General features: G+C 33.7%; 1 protein-coding gene across 10 annotated transcripts in view; it reads left to right on the top strand.

Annotated features, from left to right (window-relative positions):
- Positions 1 to 20,623, top strand: part of Epha5 (EPH receptor A5) — a 360,726-nt gene that overhangs the window by 252,547 nt on the left and 87,556 nt on the right. For all 10 annotated transcript variants that reach the window (XM_087187714.1, XM_087187718.1, XM_021262295.2 and 7 more), the window contains 2 exons: positions 12,235 to 12,359; positions 16,085 to 16,244. In XM_087187714.1, coding sequence (XP_087043840.1) covers positions 12,235 to 12,359; positions 16,085 to 16,244 — 285 coding nt within the window. The remainder of the gene's footprint in view (positions 1 to 12,234; positions 12,360 to 16,084; positions 16,245 to 20,623) is intronic.

Raw genomic sequence — 20,623 nt, 5'->3', positions numbered from 1 at the left:
CAATTCTAAAATTCATATGGAACCAGAAGAGACCTGGAATAATAAAAGCAATCCTGGATACCAAGAACAAAGAGGAGGCATCCCAATCACAGATTTCAAGTTATATTACAAAACTGCAGTGATAAAAACAGCATAATAGCAGTATAAAAAACAGACATGTAGGTCTAAATAATTCTTGAGGTAAAATTTTAACTTAGTTATTTCTGACTAAACACTAAGATACAAAATGCATCATCTTGAACATTTTGTAGCCAGGACTATTGATACTGTGGCCCCTCAAGTTAAGACTGTCACGACATATGAACAACTTGGGTTAACTAGATTAATGGAAGATTCATCTGCCTCTTGTTATCTGTAGCATGTACTCAGGTAAACAGCCAGGTCTCAGCTGTATTGACTTACAGCCAACTTGAGTTACAACTAGCCCTTGGGAACCAATTGAGTTTGTAACTAAGGGTCCACTGTATTTTATTTACTTTTGGTAAACGTGAACACAAGCTAGGTTCCAACTGTACAGAATTACAGACTGCATGCCTTTTGAACCTTTGACAGCATATATAAAGAGCTACATTTTGTTAGCCTTAAAAACTTCTCTGTGGTTGTACTAAGTAAAAAATGACTTCACATGTGATTTCAGCTTTAGTGGACACAAAACAAGAATGTGTTGTCTGGTTCACTGAAGCTAGTCCCATGGTAGTGTCTGAGAAAAAGAATGCCATGATTTGGCTTTTTGCTGGACTTTAAAAGGCTGGCTGACTATAATCACTACTTTTGTGTTTTCTCTAGTTTCAGGCTGTCATCTTGCCACTACAAATCATGCTATTTAAGGATATTGTGAATGTGATGCTTATGAGAGCAGCTGATAAACAGATCTGCTTGGTTGTTCTGTAGCCATAAAGTTTAATTTTTTGCATATTTTCTGGCACAATTTTAGGTGTTAAAGGAACCTTGGAAGGTGGCCTCAAAGAGAATATATTTAGAAGATGTGATAGCCCTGAATGGCATGTCAGAAATCTAATCTGCTCCTTTAAACAGATCAACTGATAAATGAAAATTCATAATGATTCCTGGTGAATTAAATGATTCTTCTTCTTTTTGTAGTTATATCATTGTGGTGGTGAACCTATGGCATGCATACCTGAGTGGTCTGTTTATCATTGAAGGCTATGTTATTGTGTTTAAGACAAAAGATGTTAATGTATGAGTTGTTCGTTCTAAACTTTAGTATTCAGGTTTAATTGCAGTATTGGCACTTTGCAATAAATAAGTGGGTTTGGGATTGCAGTTTGGGCACTCTTCTCTCAAAGGTTCACCATCATTGTTATATAGATTTAAGACCAGGCCAGGGATTTAGCTCAGTGGTACTGCTGCCTCCCTGGCAAGCGCAAGGTCATGAGTTCAATTTCTGGTACCAAAAAAAAAACAGAATTAAGACCAATGGGAAGTGAGAATGGAAATAATGTAGGTGGTTATTAATAATGAGTCTTTTGTTTTAAAATGTTTGATCAGTTTGGTTTAGACTATGAAAATCTTGATGTAATTAAAAATTGAATTAAAGTTTTCACTTCATGGCTTTGTTATTGTTAGTGGCATGTGCCATAGTTAACAGGATATTATAGAATATAGTTTATAACAGAGATTAATTTTTTCCTATTAGAATAAAGCATAAGCTATGGGAGTTTGGTTTTTGATTTAATAATTACTTATCCACCTATAAAATGAATTTCCATATTCCATAATTGAGTTTTAATAGTAAGAAAACAAAAATGAAAATTATGTATGAGACCTTTTTTCCTTGCATCTATATAATAATCTATTAATTAAAGTTGTCCAACTATGCCACATTATTTGCTAGATATAAGTTCCTTTTATTTTAAAGATTGCTGTAAACATTGTTTAAATTCTATTTCTAGTAAAATGGTTATTATAGTTATTAAAGTTAAATAATCATTGATGCTAAGACCACTTTGTGTATTAAAAATTCTATTATAAGGTAATAACAAGTAATAAATGGAAAGCAAATTATAGAGTAACTTATTTATTGTGGAAGTAATTTTGCTATCCAGAAAAAGGCAGGTTGTCATCTTACATCCTATCCTGTTACATTTAATATTTATTTTTGTAATTTGCACGATTGTTTGGAAAATAGTGACTATAAATTTCAGTTATATATTCTATTTTTATTATTTCCTTTTCTTTTCTAATTAACATAATTGGGAATGTGACTTCAAAACAATATTTGAAGCATATGGTTTAAGAATGATCACATCAAAAATTACTTCTTTGCAATTAAGTTACTTCTTTTTACTGAAAACACTTAATGTTCACTATTTCATGATTTTCAAGGCTTTAGAAAAACAAACTATACCTAATGGAATAGTTCAGGTCTTAGGTTCTTTTTATTTAAAAAAGATATTATCTCTCTAGAACTACTGGTATTTGATGATCTGAAATGGTCATTTAGTGACCTGAAATATTTAATGACTAAAATGGTCATTTTAAAACTTAACTGAGACCATATATCAAAAGATCTAGTTGCAGGCTTTTAAGATGGAATGATTGTATATTTTTATCTGAAGGAATAAATTAAACTTTTATTTGAGAAATACACCTTTAAATGCCCTCTTTCTTTAGTAAATATGATGGGTATCAGGTATATTGAGAATGTACTATAGTTATTTTCTTTGATTCCATAATACTAAATCACAAGATAAGGATATGTAATAAATATTTATAATTGATATATTATTATTGAAAATGTATAAAAATCATATATAACATATATTTGTGAGTATAAAAGTATATATCTGTATATCTCCCAACTTTTTCATGTTAACAATTTTAGATATGTTCATAGACTAATTCAATGACTGCATTTCTCATTTACTTTAGGAAATCTATTTACTAATTTTTTTCAAGTGGTAGATATGTGTTATATATAGTTTCATTAAACCGGATATAAAAGATGTCCAAGATTCAGAGTTTGCGTGTGTGTGAGTGTGTGTGTGTGTGTGTGTGTGTGTACACATGGTTATGGCCCCCCGATTTATGGCAATTTAATAAGATTTTTCAAATTTGTGATAGTTCAATTTATGATAGTTCAAGATTTTTCAAATTCATGATAGTTCAAATTTATGATGCCCTCAGAAAAGATAGTTCTAATTCTGAATTTTGATTTTCTCCTGAGCTAGTGGCTTGGGGTTGGTTTGTACACTCTTCATCCAGGCCAGAGACAGCGAGCTGTAGCTCTCAGTCAACTCAGCCATCATGGGGTAAAGAAGTGATACACTACTATGTGATACGTTGCTAAACTACGATGTTCAGCAGGTTATATTAAATATTATATTAATATATTGGATACATTTTCTTATATTAATTCTTCTTACATGAATATATTAAATACATTTTCTTCTTACAGAATTTTCAATTTATGACTGGTTAATCAGAATGTATCCCTATTGTAAATTTAGGAGGATCTGTTTGTATGTGTATGTGTGCATGTAGTTTAAATGGACATTTAATTTAAATTGTTATAGAAGCATAAATGTAGACACACTTACGAAAGTGGAGGATGCGTTCACTTTGCTAATATCAGTACTGTTTTATCTTAGAGAATATAGGCTGAAAATAAATGTATTAGATTTAGGTGTTGTATTTTCTCATAATGCAATGTCTCTGGAATTTCTAAAGCTGTATAACAGCTTAATAGGTTATGTAGAACTTACTCTTCTTTTGTTTTCTACTTTTCTTTGAAAAAGAGGAAAGGAATTCAAAGTTCTGTGAGAAAGATCATCAGACAGTAGATCTTACTTTCTCTGTTTGCATTTCAAAAGTCTAGTTTTACCCAGAGAATTTATATAAACTTCAAAACATACTCAATTTTATTATAAAATTTATTTATATAATGATAATTTTATATTGCTTAAAATAAAGGTGTCTTTATATTATATACATTTATATTTTTAAGAGATTTTTAGTAGTTTTCATTTTATATAAAGAGTTAAGGATAATGAAATATGAACTAAAAGTCACTTGAATTCTAGCACATTGTTGATTTTTTTGTTCTAGACATATCTAGATTTCCTTGAAATTCTTCAATAATATTTTCTTCATATTTTAATACTTCCTGACTTATTATTTATGTTATGTGCATATTTAGTATAAAAGAGAGATCATACTGTGTGGCAAATGCTTAAATTTTAAAAAATTATTACAGTAAGAAGCATAGCAATTGATTCTGCTCAAAATACTTCTTGATTCAAACACACTGAGGATCCTATTGTTCTGACACTTCCTGAGACAGTTCTGGAAGTTTTCCTTTGTGTCTTTATAAGGTGTTGCTGAGCACCATCCAATGGAGAGACAGACTCATAGAAAGATTACGGCATGTCCCCTTCCACCGTATTCAGCTGATTGCCAATATGTGACTGGTTCTTTCCCAAATTCAAAAGGACCATGAAAGGTAAATGTTTGAATTGATTGAGGACATTGAGCAGATGTGACAGCACAACTAAAGATACTCAGGAAGGAAGACTTTCAGAACTGCTTCAGGAAGTGACAAGAACAATGGGATAAGTGTGATGAAAGCACAGGGGAGTATGTTGAAGAGAATGAATGGCAATGTGTTTTTTAATCTAGTAAATATTTTTAGATTTAAATATTCACTGTATGTTTTGAGAATACCCCAGATACTATAACTACACATAGTTAGGCCTATACTGTGCTATGCCTAAAACAAGCATGGAGTGTTAGTTCTATGACAGATGTACTGTAATTGAAATTTTAAGTAGCTGGATGGTAGACTGTGGGATCCACAGTCTGAGTAGGAGGGTACAGACAAGCTGAGTAGGGCAAAATGATCTATACAATATTGATTTGAGTTAACACCTATGAAGGAGGACCTTGTAGTATATAATCTTCATTAACTCTAAAACAAAAATAGTGTATATTATAAAATGTTAAGTGATATTGCATGTTTAGGAACTTTCAAGGTATATGAAATGGCAGTGTATAAGTAGAAAAAGAACTTTCTGTCCTGGTGGCTCTAATCCTGTGGGAAATATGGACAACATATCAGTAAAGAAATAAAGAAAATGAGGAATTATTGGATTGTAGATTCATCAGAAAGATTATTCTGAAAATGCAACTGGGTTTTCAAAGACCTGACTAAGTAAAGAGCAATTCAGTTGAAGATCAGGAAGAATATCCCAAACAAAGTCCTGATGCAGGACCATTTTAGAGTGTTCAGGGAATGCGCGCGCGTGCATGCACACACACACACACACACACAAACACACACACACACAGAGGTCGCATGGCTGAAAGGGAGCAAATAACTCTAGAAGAGATGTGTTTGGAAAAGTAGGCAGAGGATAGAGTATATTCAGTCTCGTAAGTGATACGGCATTTAGGGCAGGGTAAAGACCTGGCCAAATTAGAGTAGAGTTGAATAATAGCATACTGGCTATTCTTAGAAAAAAATCACCAATGGAATGAGAGGATTGAAAGAGGCAGTCCAACCTGCAAAAAGATCACAGTGCCTGCAGTGAGCATGGAAGTAGTTTCATGTTTTAAGAATTTGTCATAAAATCTTGTGAAGATTTAAACAGACAATAGTGAACAAGCAGTAAGAGTTTCTTATTTTATAGAAAGTGTATTCTGGTTAAACTAAACCAGATTGTGTATGAATGATCAAACAAATCACTTACCAAAAATACAAAAGGATCAGGAAAATATCAAATATAAGCAGAAATATTACCCAAATGCAGAAGGGGAAACAGGAAAATTATGACAATACGCAGTAACAAAGAGCCAAAGGCTCAGGACACCAGCCATTTACCAAACCTCCATACTGACCCAGTTTCTGATCTCAGGTTTCTAAGTTTACACAATATTGTTTAAAAAAGAATTAATCCCATCATAGCTTGCTTTATTTCCTGAAGTTTCCTGGTGAAGTGATTTAGAGTATTAAAAAAGCAAAATCTTTAGTCACACTCTAACCTACTGTGTATAAATATTTTGGAAAGAAGCATGATAGTTTGTAGTTTCTGAAATATTGAAAGACTTGCCTGGATAACAAGAAACAAGTGTGTTAAATTGTGGATAGCAGAACAAAGAGGTGGCTCACATCTGGCAGATACTGGCATTCCATTTGGTCTAATTTTAACCTATGCAAGTGAATGAACATAAAATACACATAGCTTTAAAACATGTAAATGAACTAATAAATTATTTATAAATAGGGACTTTTGTAGAAAAGTTTGAAAAGTTCTTTTTGATGAAGTTTTAACACATTCATGTGTCCATACTGCTACATATAAATGACTCAGCAATTACAGAAATGAGGAAGGATAGACATATCCATGTATAATTTCCAGTAACTTAAGAAGATTATTACACCCACAGGGAGGTGGCTCATCACTTTCCACCTCTTAAATGTGGGCTGTTTCCAGTGACTTCATTGCAAAGAATACAATGGAAAAAGCTGAAAAAATCATAATTTGAACATACCAAATAAATCCCATCTCAGTTGGATGACTAAAGTCAATGTGATAATGATGTTTCACTCGTAGAATGTACCCTCCATATGAGGTACTGGAGGTGACACTATACTGCTCCACTATTCCAACAAAACGCTCACAACTCCAGGCTAATCGTGAGAAAAACACTAAACTGATCCCAGTTGAGAGATACTCTACAAAATTCCTTACTGGTATGGTATACCCTCAATCTGTTATGGTCTACAAATCAAAGAAAGTCTGAAAAATCATCAAGCCAAGGGGAACATGAGGATTAAATGGGATGTGGGATACTTGACAGGATTCTGGGGCAAAGTAGAAAGCATATGTATGAGATTATTATGTATATATATGTATATTATTATATGTATATATATACCCTTATATACACACATAATCAATAATATATGTATGTATATATGTGTGTATATATTATATGTATATATATTATGCATATTATATGTGTGTATATATGTATATATTATGTATATATAATATATGGCATTATTTCATAACAACCTGTAGATACTGGTTAATACACTATACTAAAGTAGTATGATTCTAATAGGGGCACTCGATGTGAGTCATACAGGAAGTCTTTATTACCATTTATTTTTCTATAAATATAAAAGTATTCTAAAATGAGAAATCCATTTGAAATTCAGAAGAGTTTCTTACCTTTTAGAAATATTTACTGAAATATTAAATCTAGAGTGTTATGCTATCTGGGATTCACTTCACGTCATTGGTAGTGGAGGAAGCTGGGAGTGTCAGTGAACCAAGATGGGCCCTGAGTAGTCATGGTTGAAGTGAATCCTGAGGATTTATTATGCTCTTCACTTTCGTTTATGCTGGGAATTTGCTAACATAAAAGGTTTTTAGAAACATAAAAAAAATCAGACCATTTTAATAATAAAAACTGTTATTAGCCTGATGTTCAGTATCTTATGTATTATTTGGTACTTAATGAATCAGCTCCTATGCAGAAGAACCAATTCAAATATTTTAGAATATTTTTCACAATTCCAAAAGCTGTGTAAATCATTTTGTTCTCTTCGTGACTTTATTTCTTCAATATTTTTTGTCTTCTTATACAAAGACAGTAATAGTTTTATGATTCAACTTCATTCAACAAATTTCTCAAGCAGAAATTTTCCAGGTTATCCTGCTCATTTGATAGCAGCCTTAATTAATAAAAGGTGGAGCAGGCGGGGTATAGTAGAGGGATCGGTGAGGGAGGCAGAGCCTACAGATCCATCTCCTGTGTTCACTCTAACACGGAGATCTCTAAGCCCACTTCGCTGGGAGGACAGTGGCCTTGTGTCCCCAGGAGCTGCCAGGGACCCACTTTCCTCAGCAAAGCGCAGGGATGCAGGAAAGCTCCTGTCACCCAGGATATTATACCTGAAACATTCTGAGCTCGGGAGAGATCCTCTTCCCACATTCTGAAACATGATTTTAAGAACATTTTTTGCTACCCAAGTGCAGGGACCCAAGTTCGATCCCCCGGTACCAAAAAAAAAAAAAAAATAGAAATGCCTTTTGGGGCCGGGGATTTAGCTCAGTGGTTTCGCCACCTGCTGCTCAAGCACAAGGACCCGAGTTTGATCCCCGGTACCAAAAAAAAAAAAAAAGAACATTTTTAACCTCTGTGAAAACTGAATCTGAAAAACAATAGCATTTTTAAATCAGTCTTTGGAAGCTGTGTAATTCTGGGTTAATTGTGATGGATGAAAATGAGTAACAAAATATTCCACCCCAGGCTGGTTGTTTGGTGTTGATACTTATTTGATAGTTTCACTTTGAAATGGTTGATTATTTTATCAAAATAAAATAAAGCCATAATCCCATATTCTAATATGTGCCACTAAGATGAGACAAGCTCAGCTTTGAAAAGCACATGATATTTGTGTGCGTAATGCATTCCTTCATCCCTCCAGCCATCTGTTCAATGATTATTAAATTTATGAATGTTAAGTCATTATCTTGTCCTAGAAATATAACAGTGAACTAATCCAAATCAACTCCTGCCTTCATGAAGCTTACATGGTAAATATAACTTATGAATACAAATGTGATAATTTGTGGGGGTTTTTGTACTGGGAATCAAACTCAGGACCTTGCTCTTGCAAAGCAGACAGAGGAACCACTGAGCTAAATCCCCAGCCCCAAATGTGATAATTTGAAACATATCAATCTGAAAGGATGTTAATGAGAGAAGGACTTTGAAGACTTTAGTTTTTACCTGGATTTTTACTAATCTATTATTCAATGACTAGTGGTATAAGAAAGTAAGACACTGCTTAAATATAATCACTGGAACAAACATTTAGAAATCTTAATCCTGTTACTCCTTCAGTAAATTTGCTATTTTACTCCAAATGTCTAAATGAGCTAGGAGGCCTAGTTTACTCTTCACACACATCTTTCTTTCTTTTTTTCTTTGGTACCAGAGATTGAACTCAGGACCTTGTGCTTGTGTAGCAGGCACGGTGCCACTGAGCTAAATCCCTGGCCTGTTCCTCTGGTTTTAGCTGTGTCTTCTGAATGCTGTGTTCACAAGGCTGAATGTGGCAGGATTCTTGTCTCTCTGGAAATCAATAGGAACTCTGAGCCTATACTGCGATTTCAGCATTACTTTTAGACAATTTCAGCTTTGTGTGTGCACATTATATATTCTGTAACATTCCAGAAAACTTTGTGGAACTATATTTAATTAAGAATACTAGACAAATTGAGACTATATGTCCTCTCTACCCAAATATCACCACACTCTGCATTGAAGTAATGAAAAGTACATATTAAAGTACCAATATATAATCATTCTTTTATGGGCATATAAAACATAATTTTTAACATTCACTGGCACCTTATAGATTAAATTTATGTGTATTTAAATTTTATTTCTTATTTTTTATTAATATATGTTTGCAGTACATAATAAGTATATTTATAATTTTACTGAAAGACATTCTTCACTCTGAATTTCACTGTTGAAATTGTTGACATTGATAAAAAACATTTAAAAAATAAAAATAAAAGTTGAACTTATTACCTAAAATTGTTACCACTGGTCATTCATTCTACACATATTCACTGGCCCCTGGTCTGTCCCAGATTCTGTTCTAAATGTTGGACATTCAGCAGTGGGCAAAGGAAACAATATCCTACTCTCATACATCTAAGATATATAATATTTCAGATGGTGAAGTGTGAGAGCTATAGAGAAAAGGAAGGCACCAATGGAGCAAAAGGACCATGGAGGACAGAGGGGAGAAAGAGAGGGTACCTAAAGTAGGTAGAGGGGACACAAAGGTCACTCTTGGGGCCTAGGAGAAGCAGGGAGCATGTTGGAGACCTGGACAAAGCACTTTAGACTGCAGGGATCCATGTAGTGAGCACTGGGTAGGAGCGTGACGGGTATACAGGATGCCGGAAGTCTGCAGCAGAGCAGGGGACGGACAGCAGCAGGAGGTGAGAACTGAGAAGATACAGGGCCAGACAGTGGCGGTCCTTACATGCAGTGCACATCTGGGTTCCCACCTGAGACGAAGCAGAAGCACTGGAGGGCTTTAAGGAGAAGACTGATCAATCTTCTGTATAAAACAGCCTCTGAACAACTACTCATTCACACTACTATTCAGTCTGACATAAAGATCTTATTCTGCTAAACAAGTCCTTTCAGTCTGTTGTTCAAAGTGTTGCCAGTAGTGTGATTACATTTTCTGAACATGGCAGAAAAATTAAATATGATAAACTGAAATACATTATGTTATTTGGACAATGCTAGAAATCAAAGCGGTTATAATTTGAACTTACCAGGTGTCTGTTGCTACTCAGATAAGGCTGTGCCTCTAATTCAATGCTACTCATTGTGGCTGACATCATTTCCATGAAAAAATAACTGCCTGCCTGTCTGTCTGCCTGTGTTTCTCTACCTATGCATCCACATACGCATACATACAGTCTTCTCCCTATATCATCAGGTTCTGCATCTGTGGTTTCAGTCTTTTTCAAAGTAATTTTAAAAAACATTATGCATATACAGAGCATGTGCAGACATTTTTTGTCATTATTGATGAGTACAGAATTCCCATGATCCAGTCGCCCTCTGGAAGAGCCACTCTGCACACAGACCTTGTAGGACACTCTAGCTCTGAGCTGTAACAATGACGCTGAGGTGGCTACATATAGGTGCACATATGCACTGATTATTTACTTATGATGTTCTTTCCTACATCTTTTAGGAAAGCTAAAGCCTCCCAAAGTATAGGTCACTACATTAAGAAAACTATTATTCAATTCTTTCTATCATTAAACCCAGTGAGTCTATGTAAGTCTCAGCTGACTGGGTATTCATTCAACATCTAGATGTTTTGTGAACTTAAGAACCCAGATATAGCTGAAGTGGCATATATAATTTTTCTATTTTCATTGAAAACTAATCATCTAATAAACACAAGAGCAGATAGCAGTAAGTAACTGACTTCTAAGAAAATATTTGGGGGAAATTTAAATCAAGGAAAACTTTTCTTCTATTTGGTTTCAAGAAATTCACATATTTAGACCAGGGATTTAGCTCAGTGGTTCCATCGCCTCCCTCGCAAACACAAGGTCCTGAGTTCAATCCCTGGTACAAAAAAAAAAAGAAAAGAAAGAAAGAAAGAAATTCACATATTTAACAACATATTTTAAAGAAACATTGACTATATATAATATATACATATATTCATGATTGTAGAATTCAATGTTAAAAGTAATAAATGTAATAAAGAGCCTTAATGTTGCAGAAATGTCACCATAGGGATAATCATGCATCAATAAAGGGACACATTTCAGAGTTCACAAATTGTAGGAATAAGAGATGTCATCAAAAATGTCTTTTCTATGAAAAGGTAATGTGAAATAGGAAGAAAAGGGGCAAAGGGGAAGAAAGTGGGAGGGCTAGGGGAAAGGAAAGAAGGGACTGGAATTAATATGATAAAATGGAAAAATAGGAACAAAATCTTTGTAAATAGGGAAGGGTGGAGGGGTTGAAGGGAGGGCTGGGCAAGGGTGAAAAATAAGAACCAAGAGAGATTACGTAAAGGTGCAAATTTCCAATGATGAATGTCATTATATTGTATACCTAAAATGTACCAGTGATTAGCATGAATAATCGATAATGTAAAATAGGAAGAAAAGGTCCAAAGGGGTAGGGGCAGTGGGAGGGGCAGGGGAAAGGAAAGAAGGGAAAGGAAAAATGATGAGAAATGGAAAAACTGGGAATAAAGTCTTTGTAAATAGGGAAGGGTGGAGGGGGTGAAGGAAGGCTAGGAAAGAGGAAAAAATAAGAACCAAGATGCATCATGTAAAGGTACAAGTTTCCAAAGAGAAATGTAAATGTGTTGTATACCTACAATGTACCAATAAAAGAATTTAAGTAAAAAAAATACAATGTACATCTTTCTTAACATTATATAATAAATATGTAAAACTTTATTAACACAGTTTTATAAGAAAATTCTCAAGATGGTTAGCTAATTTATATTTATAACACAGTTCCTAACCTGTACCAGTTTATTTAGAGTAAAACTGATGAATTAAATGAAAATTTAATTATTTGGAATTTTTACTATACCACATCCTAAAAATCCCAATACATGTAATATACAGAATAGGTTGTAATTTCAGGGCTAAATTAATCATATTTGTCTTTATTTGTGTTATTTTATAGCCCCCTCTCCAGTCACCAATGTGAAAAAGGGGAAGATCACAAAAAACAGCATCTCTCTTTCTTGGCAAGAGCCGGATCGCCCCAATGGAATAATCCTGGAGTATGAAATCAAGTATTTTGAAAAGGTGGGATGAACAGAATAAAACCAGTCTACCTTTTTCTTTTCTTTTCTTTTTTTCATTTTAGCAACTGCAATTATCCAGTTTGTAGAGGAGTATGTTGCACTTTTATGTACAGATCAATGAGAATCAAATTTGGAGTCCTGAGTGTGGAGGCTGGGTGTGTACAGGGGACACTACACGAGTCTGGGATATATATATATATATATATGAACATATATATATATAGGAACACATATATATATAGGAACATATATATATGTATATATATATATATGGAAATCATCATTTTTCTTTTCTTCCTTATTAGTAACTCGTTATTTTTACTACTCCTCCCCCACATTTGCATAGTATTCATTGGGAACAAGGAGTTTTTTTAAATTGCTGCTTCTGTTAGAATAGTTACTAAACAAGTGGTGTGGTAGATTCCTTTTCTTAACTTTTCCTCCACTGAATTTTATCCATGTTGTTGTGGAATAATTTTCTGCATGGATCAATTTCTTTTTGAATTATCAACATGATTTGGTCTTACATTTAACTGCTTATATTTAATGCAGTATTAAATTCTATGATTTGTGTAACTCAGAGTAAGAAAAATGATTTGGGGACAAAAGTATTGGTAATGTTCTTAATAAATTAATAGCAAGTTGCTATATTCATGCTTTAAAAGCAGCAAAATATTTGTCGTATATTATTTTGATAGATATTACATTCTTTTTTAGTGTTTTCTTTTCATAATAAAGACGTTAATTCCCAGGACTTTTTATCAAGACAAAGGATTGAACATACCAATATAATATACAAAGAGATTTGTATAACACTTTTAGGGGAAAAAAGGATAATAAGCTTTTATACCACACATTGAGGTAGGGGTCTTGGTGGTTTCCAGAGCTCGTTTAGAAACGTGCAGAATGACACCACCATTTTACTTGCTGGCTTGTGGCCAGACACAGGTGGCAGAGCTTCCAGGGTACATGGGTTTGCCAGCTGGCATTGCTGCCTGTGACTGCCCTGCTCTAACAGAGGTCATTGGGCTTCTTGCTCCAGCATAATGATGGGCCTCTGGCCATCTCTTAATTAGAGGCAGAGGAGAAGGGAAGCTGTCCCTTGGCAATAGTAGCCAGCTGGCTCTTCTGCTGGGCCCTCCCCTTGCTCCCTGAGAGCAGTGTTTGCTAAGCAGCTGGGGAATGCAGCTCATTTGCTCAGTAGGGACAGGAAAGAGCAAGAGCCACTCCCTTGACCAAGGATTTTGCAACCAGGAGTCTGTGGGCATTGAAGAGGTGTATATAGGGCTCATGATATGAAGAAAATCACAATAAGAAAGTGATTTAAAGAGGTGGAAGAGAAATAGATTTTAGAAGATACATAAATTGTTCACAATATATATTCATTGGTTTTGTTGTTAGATACATGCTTTGTTAAATTTTCTTTAATAATGGAGTATTTGGCTAACCTAGTAAGGTAATGTACAGTTCAACTTTAGATAATTGGTGAGCTATGTTATATAAGTACAGTGCGGTAACCGATTACATCACTGGAGCTCCAGGTGAGATATGTTAATACTTAACATCAGACTGAATACTGACCTTTTGTGGAACTGATGACTAGATCACACATTATTTCATAGGTCAGCACTCTGATTTCCTTGATAATTTTCCTCCTTTTTGGCAGAAGTAACAATTTGTAGTATTTTTACATAATGAAGCCACTATACCTTCAATAGGTAAGATTTACAACCATTTAAGCTTTTAAAACTTGTTTTATTTTTTTTCCTTTCCATTGGAAAACTTTATCATGATACTAGGAAATAGCAATAAATCAAATTTGCCTGGGATCTATTATGTTGTGGAGAATATACTTCATGCAATACATACCATCTCTAGTTTATCTCCTCTCAATTATTTTGATAGTTCTATAACTATTTTAAAGAAAAAAACCTAAGGTCTCAAATTTTGTATCAACATTTACACAGATACTTTATGATATGGCTAGAATTCTAACACTGTTACTCCTGTGGTATTTTTTCAAAATCCTTTCTTCTTTATTTTATAAATATTAATACTTTATGTAAAACTAATGGTTGTATCATATATATATATATAAAATCTCACTTTATTTCTGCTAGAGTTTTTTATCATATTGAATTCTCTTTAAACAGATAGAAATATTATTGACTAGATATTAATTTCTTACTGCTGTAATCATAGCCAAAATGGAATGTATACTACCAAACAATAATGCTATACATTCTCAATAATATTGAGAAATAGTAAATAACATTTTTCAGTTTATTCAATCAAAACCTAAGTACTGTTTGAACAGTGTATGTGTACACTGTTTAAAAAGAATACATGAATGGATTATTTGTTTTTTACTGCTGTTCTGGGGTAGAAAAGAGGAAGTAAAGAGTACTAGATAGTAGAAGAGCAACGAATCTTTTGTGGGTAAAGAAGTTGATACCACCTGGTAAAATTTTGTAGGATTTAACTACCTACTTTAAGTCCTTTGCAAAACTATCATAAAATTTCTTAAATTCTTTAAAGATTAGCCATATTAATATATGCATTAAGAACAAGATCAGCCATTTTTCTGGAATGAATCAGAATACATATTTCTATTACAAATTAAACCATTCTTATTTAAAGTGCCATCTGGATATGCTTAACTCAAAGATAACAAGTTTGAACATAGTAAAGGAGACATAGTAAATTATTTTAAAAGAAGAATGCATATAGGCTGTATGATTTAGGTAATATTGCTGGTAGAATAAAGTAGTTAGAAATTCAATTTAGCGTATAAGAAAAATTGAGAAAAAATTAAAGCATTAATGGTGAAATTACATGTAACTTACTTCACTAAGCATTTTCACACACATTACTTGTTTCTCAATTTCTGTGTGGAAATTCAGGCAACAATTCCCACTCCATTTTACAAAATAAGAAAACCAAAAATCAAAGTAAAAATAGACTGCTATATTTTAACCTATGATTTCTGTATGTATACTAAAGTCAATATGATAACTGAAGAGAGAAGAGGAATTATAAATGATTCATGGTGACTTGTGTTAGCAGTCTGAGTAGCAATAGTTTCATTTGTTATTGTTTCCAAACTTATTTCTCAGTAATTGATTTTCTACTCTATCTCCACTACTTTCTTAGCCTCTCCCCATAACAAGAAATTTTAAAAGAAAAAAGTTAGTATTTCTTATTTGCATTTAAAAAATATTTCTTGTTTAGATTGAGTAAATCAAAATTAAAGTTTTCTAGTAAAGTATCAATTTTTTCTCCTACATATAATTAAAAGTCTGATTCACTGATTATTTTAAACTTAAGGCTAACCCAGAAGTATATAAGATATTGTCCATGTTTTCCTTGAGTAGGTAGTATGATATGTATACTGCAATAAAATATTTCTGAGAAAAACAAGCATACAAATAATGACAATAAATGAGTCTGTAAAATAATTGATTTCCTGCAACGTTGTATTGTGTTTTACAAATTTATTTTTGCCAAAGATAAAAATGATGGATGGGTTGAGAGCTCACCCAAAACCTTGAATTCTACAACAGTTTAAGACACCATGCATAGCACACCTGCAGGATTTTTTTCCAAAACATATTTGTACTAAGAGAAAGTCCATTGGTTTCTGCGTCTCTAACCTATGATTCTAAATGTTGCTGTGATTAGTGATTCATATGCTGACCTCTTACTGTCTGTACCTGTGCGGCCCAGGACAAGGAGAGCAGCTACACCATCATCAAATCCAAGGAGACCGCCATAACTGCGGAGGGCCTGAAGCCGGCTTCCGTGTACGTCTTCCAAATTCGAGCGCGAACAGCAGCGGGCTATGGTGTCTTCAGTAGAAGATTTGAGTTTGAAACCACCCCAGTGTGTAAGTCCTTTTCATTACTGTCAGCTCGGGCCTGTGTGGTGGTCAGCAGCTATCAATACCCTCCTGGGTCCAGGCTGCGTTCCCCTCCCTGCCTCCCTCCCTCCGACCTTCTTCCTGGCAGCTCTCAGGCTGTGGAGCCCAGTTGCCAGGCTAGCACCGGGCCTGCACCTGTCTCCGGTACTCCACTAGGACCTGGTGCATCAGAAGATCCAAGAAAACTTTGTTTCCACTGTACCATTCTTTATTAAATTATTGCCGTTTACTTTTTACTTGATTCATTGAACTATGCTACTTTAGTCTTTCTAGGAAAATCCCCCAGGGAGCTTTCTTTAGCATTGAATTTGGCAAGAAAATGGTGTTCTCAAGAATCAATCTGATTTCTCAAAAAGTTAAATATCTCGAACTACCTTTGAATAAAGGATCTGGAAGTCTTACTCAAATATTCTTTGGGTACTCTTTTTTTTCCCATAATAGTGCATAAAATCTTTTTATCTTTAACGTTGATAAATTATTTAAGTGACTTTCTTGCCTTAAAGTAAACACATTAAAAGCACATTTTCAAGAAGACTGTAACCTAACTTATTAATGGGTGCAATTACTGAAACTATTCAAGTTTTGCTAAAAAGAAAATCATACACAAGAATAGTGTGAAATGTAGTGTGTGTGTGAACGTACTCTTTAAGGCCAAGTTATATAAGAATTCATGATGTTTTGTTTGTTTGCTTGTTTGTTTTGATTTTTTGAGGCAGAGCCTCACTGTGTAGTCGAGGCTGGCTTCAAACACCTAGTCATCCTCCTGCCTCATCCACCTGAATGCTGGGATTACAGGCATATACTATTATGCCTAGCCTTAGAATTAGTGGTTTTAAAATAAGTGAAATAAATTATATGTTTGTTTTATTAAGAAATCAACAAAATGAGGGCTTAGTAGTTAATCATGTTTGTAATTATTAGAATAACTATTAAATTAAAATTTCATAAATTTACAGTCATGTAGAAAACAAAGTATAATTCTGTTTACAGCAGGCTTAACTGAATTATCTGGAAATAATTTTCATTACTTTAAAAATAGCTTCCCTGGTGTTGCTCTACTGGATTTTGTACAAATAAGGGTATCATTGTGGAAAACGCTAAACTATTTTTTTTTCTGTGAAAGAAAAATTCCATTATTGAAGTCTGAATGAAATTATTAAAATTTGAGTCTCTAATGTTTAATTTTCAGAAAAGTTTTCTATTAGATTTGATGATAATAGATATAACTAGTCAGAAGATTCTCCCAATATTGACAATGGATTATTTTATCTCATAATCTCAGTGTAAATCAATTTATGACGAAGACATATTATGTAAATTGGTCATCTTAATTGCCCTTAATTCTATTTACGTATTAGTTATGTACACCACTTATGCATTCTACCAACTCTGGGAGCAAAGCTGGAATAATATCCAAACATGCTTCCGTACTTTTTTTTTTTTTTTTTGCAGTACTGGGGATGGAACTCAGGACCTTGTGCTTGGGAGGCAGGTGCTGCACCGCTGAGCTAAATCCCCAGCCCTATGTTTGCATACTTTGACACTTATACAAATGAAAATTTTCATTTTATAATAAATTATATTCAGGATTAGATATTGGTATGTTCAGCAACTAGTTTTTCTTTGGATTTTGATATTTACCCTCTACTTTTTATTAACTAGTAGTTTTCAGGCATGCCAAAATTCATCAGTCACACCACTGAAAGATCTAATCCACAGGTCTTTTATCATTTATATGTGTGCAGTCTCACTGGAGAATATCTACTTTTTAAAATGTTTCTTACATCATTTCTAGAGGAAAAGAAGTATCACCAAATTTTTTTCCTACAAAAGTAGAATTTAGGGTTATTATTAATAGGTAAATATTTTAGATGTGTTCTAACTTCTACTTATTAGAGTCAAATCTTATTTTTTTCATTAATTTTACTGGTACATTTTAGGTATACAATACAGTTACATTCATCATTGGAAATTTGTACTTTTATGTAATCTCTCTTTGTTCTTATGTTTTCCCCCTTCCCCGGCCCTCCCTTCAACCCGTCCAACCCTCCCTATTTACAAACACTTTGTTTCCATTTTTTCATTTTCTCATACTAATTCCATTCCCTTCTTTCCTTTCCCCTCCCCCTCCCACTTCCCCTTCCCCTTTGCACCTTTAAATCTTATTTTTTACTTGGGTGTGTATACATATACCTAAAAGGATTTGAAGACATTTCTGCTTTTTAGAAATACCTATTACATACCATTCCTCTCTCATCTTCATGTGAAATCCTTTCTAGATGTAATTCAGTAAGAATGTATAAGGGCCAGTCCTTGTACATATTAGGCTTTGAACTAATCGCCATGAAGAATACACTCTGCTTACTGATAATGGATAAAATATTGGATTCAGAAATGAATTTAGAACAATGATTTTGCTTTATTATTCCTTATATTAGGTTGCACAGCCTGCCATCATCTCTCCTTTCTCAAGGCTCGCAGTCAATAGGGAGTCAAAGAAGATGCCCAGAAGAGTTCAGTTCTCACAATTTTTTGTAGAATTCAGGTTGTATGCATTTTATTGGAAAACACTTCTTTACTCTTGTGAAATCATTTTAATAATTTAATTCTGCAGTTCTGTACATCATATTGTAGCTTAATTCTTCACACAATATTTTCCTGGAAAGGTCTCCAAATACTTAGATGCAAGAATTATAGTATCTTAAATGTATTTGTGCTCTCTGCTAAAGCCATCAGTATTTTTTCTTCTGATGGTGACAGCCAAGAATAGTGGCTTTAACCAGTTATTATTACTAACAAAGTCTATTCTGTCATTCAAGTGAATAAGAGTAGAACATTATTTCAAAATTACCTTGAACATATTTTTACAAAGAATTGTCTAATTCATTGCTCAATTCATAATAAGGATACACAAAAATAGCACACTGATTTTTTATTATTCATTTGATTAATATTTAAAATCTTATTTATTACTTCTTATTGTACATTAGTCATTACAAGAATTTGAATGGAAGATCTCCAGTCATTCTTAATCTCCCAAGCTTTAATTTTTTAATAATTATTATCCTCTTCATTTTACTCTTTTTTTTTTTTTTTTTGGTAACAGAGATCGAACTCAGGTCCTTGCACTTGTGAGGCAGGCAGAGGAACTACTGAGCTAAATCCCTAGCCTTCATTTTACTTTTATTGGGAATAAAAACTTTAAAAATTAACTACTTATATTATTCATATTCTCAATAAAAGTGATTTAAAAAAAAGAAAAACAAACCAAAAAGCCTGTCATGATATCACACAACTGTAATCCTAGCATTCTGGGAGGCTGAGACAGGAGGAACACATTTTCAAGCCCAGCCTGGGCAATTTAGCACTGTCAAAATGAAACAGGGGTCGGGGGCTGTTGGGAGGTTGGAAAGGTGAGGAAGAAAGAAAGAAGGAAGGAAAAGAAGAGGAAAGAAAAAAAAGAGAAAAGAAAAGGAGTAGAAGATATAGCTCAATATGAAGGCCCTGGGTTCAGTTGCTAGAACCAAACCAAACATAACAAATAATAGAAAACAAAGGAAAATAGCAACCAAAATACCTACTGTGAATGAAGGCAGTCAGCCAAACTATCTAGCTCATTGTTTGCTTTCTTTTAACATTTTAAAATTTGAGAGTGTCCCTGAATCTTTCTTAACCTCTATTTTCCCAAGATCTAACAATCGTATTTGTATTTCTTCATTACTTTTTTTTTTCTTTTTTGGTACTGGGATCAGACTCGGGACCTTGCACTTGCGAGGCATGTGGCGGCACCACGTGTATCACTTACTTTTATCTAACTCTTACCTGTTTCCCTCAAAACTGTGTGGCCCAACTGTTCACATAATGCTACTATATTTTCATTTAGAATGTATTGTGATAGAGATTCACGTGCACTTGTATACAATACACATTGTTTAGTTTTTCCCAGTGGCAGGATTTTTCAAAACTGTACCTTAATATTATATCCAGAATAGTGACATTGATACAATCCATAGAATTCAATCATATTTTCTTGTACAACTTTATAGGCAGGTGTGTGTTATGAACATGTATGTGTAAGAAGGTCAATACAATATTTGACCATCTTTTGGAAGTAATTTTATCATTTAGCATAATGTCCTGGTGTTACATCCATTGATGTGTGCCGGAAATGTGTTAGTGTTTTATTGCGTGGCAATATTCCACAGTGTATGTGCACCACAGTTTAACAATTCATCTATTCTAAGGACTTCAGTCCAATTATAGCTTTTGTTATTACAACTAAAATACCATAAGCATTTGTGTACCCATTTTTTATATCATCATAAATTTTTGTTTTCCTGGGATAA

This window comes from Heterocephalus glaber, unplaced genomic scaffold (assembly GCF_053883595.1).
Source record: "Heterocephalus glaber isolate CG9 unplaced genomic scaffold, H.glaber_assembly_v1.0 deba00001509, whole genome shotgun sequence".
In the NCBI taxonomy this organism is placed as follows: Eukaryota; Metazoa; Chordata; class Mammalia; order Rodentia; family Bathyergidae; genus Heterocephalus; species Heterocephalus glaber.
The sequence above is the reverse complement of the archived record's forward strand: the minus strand, read 5'-3'. Positions and strand labels throughout refer to the sequence as shown.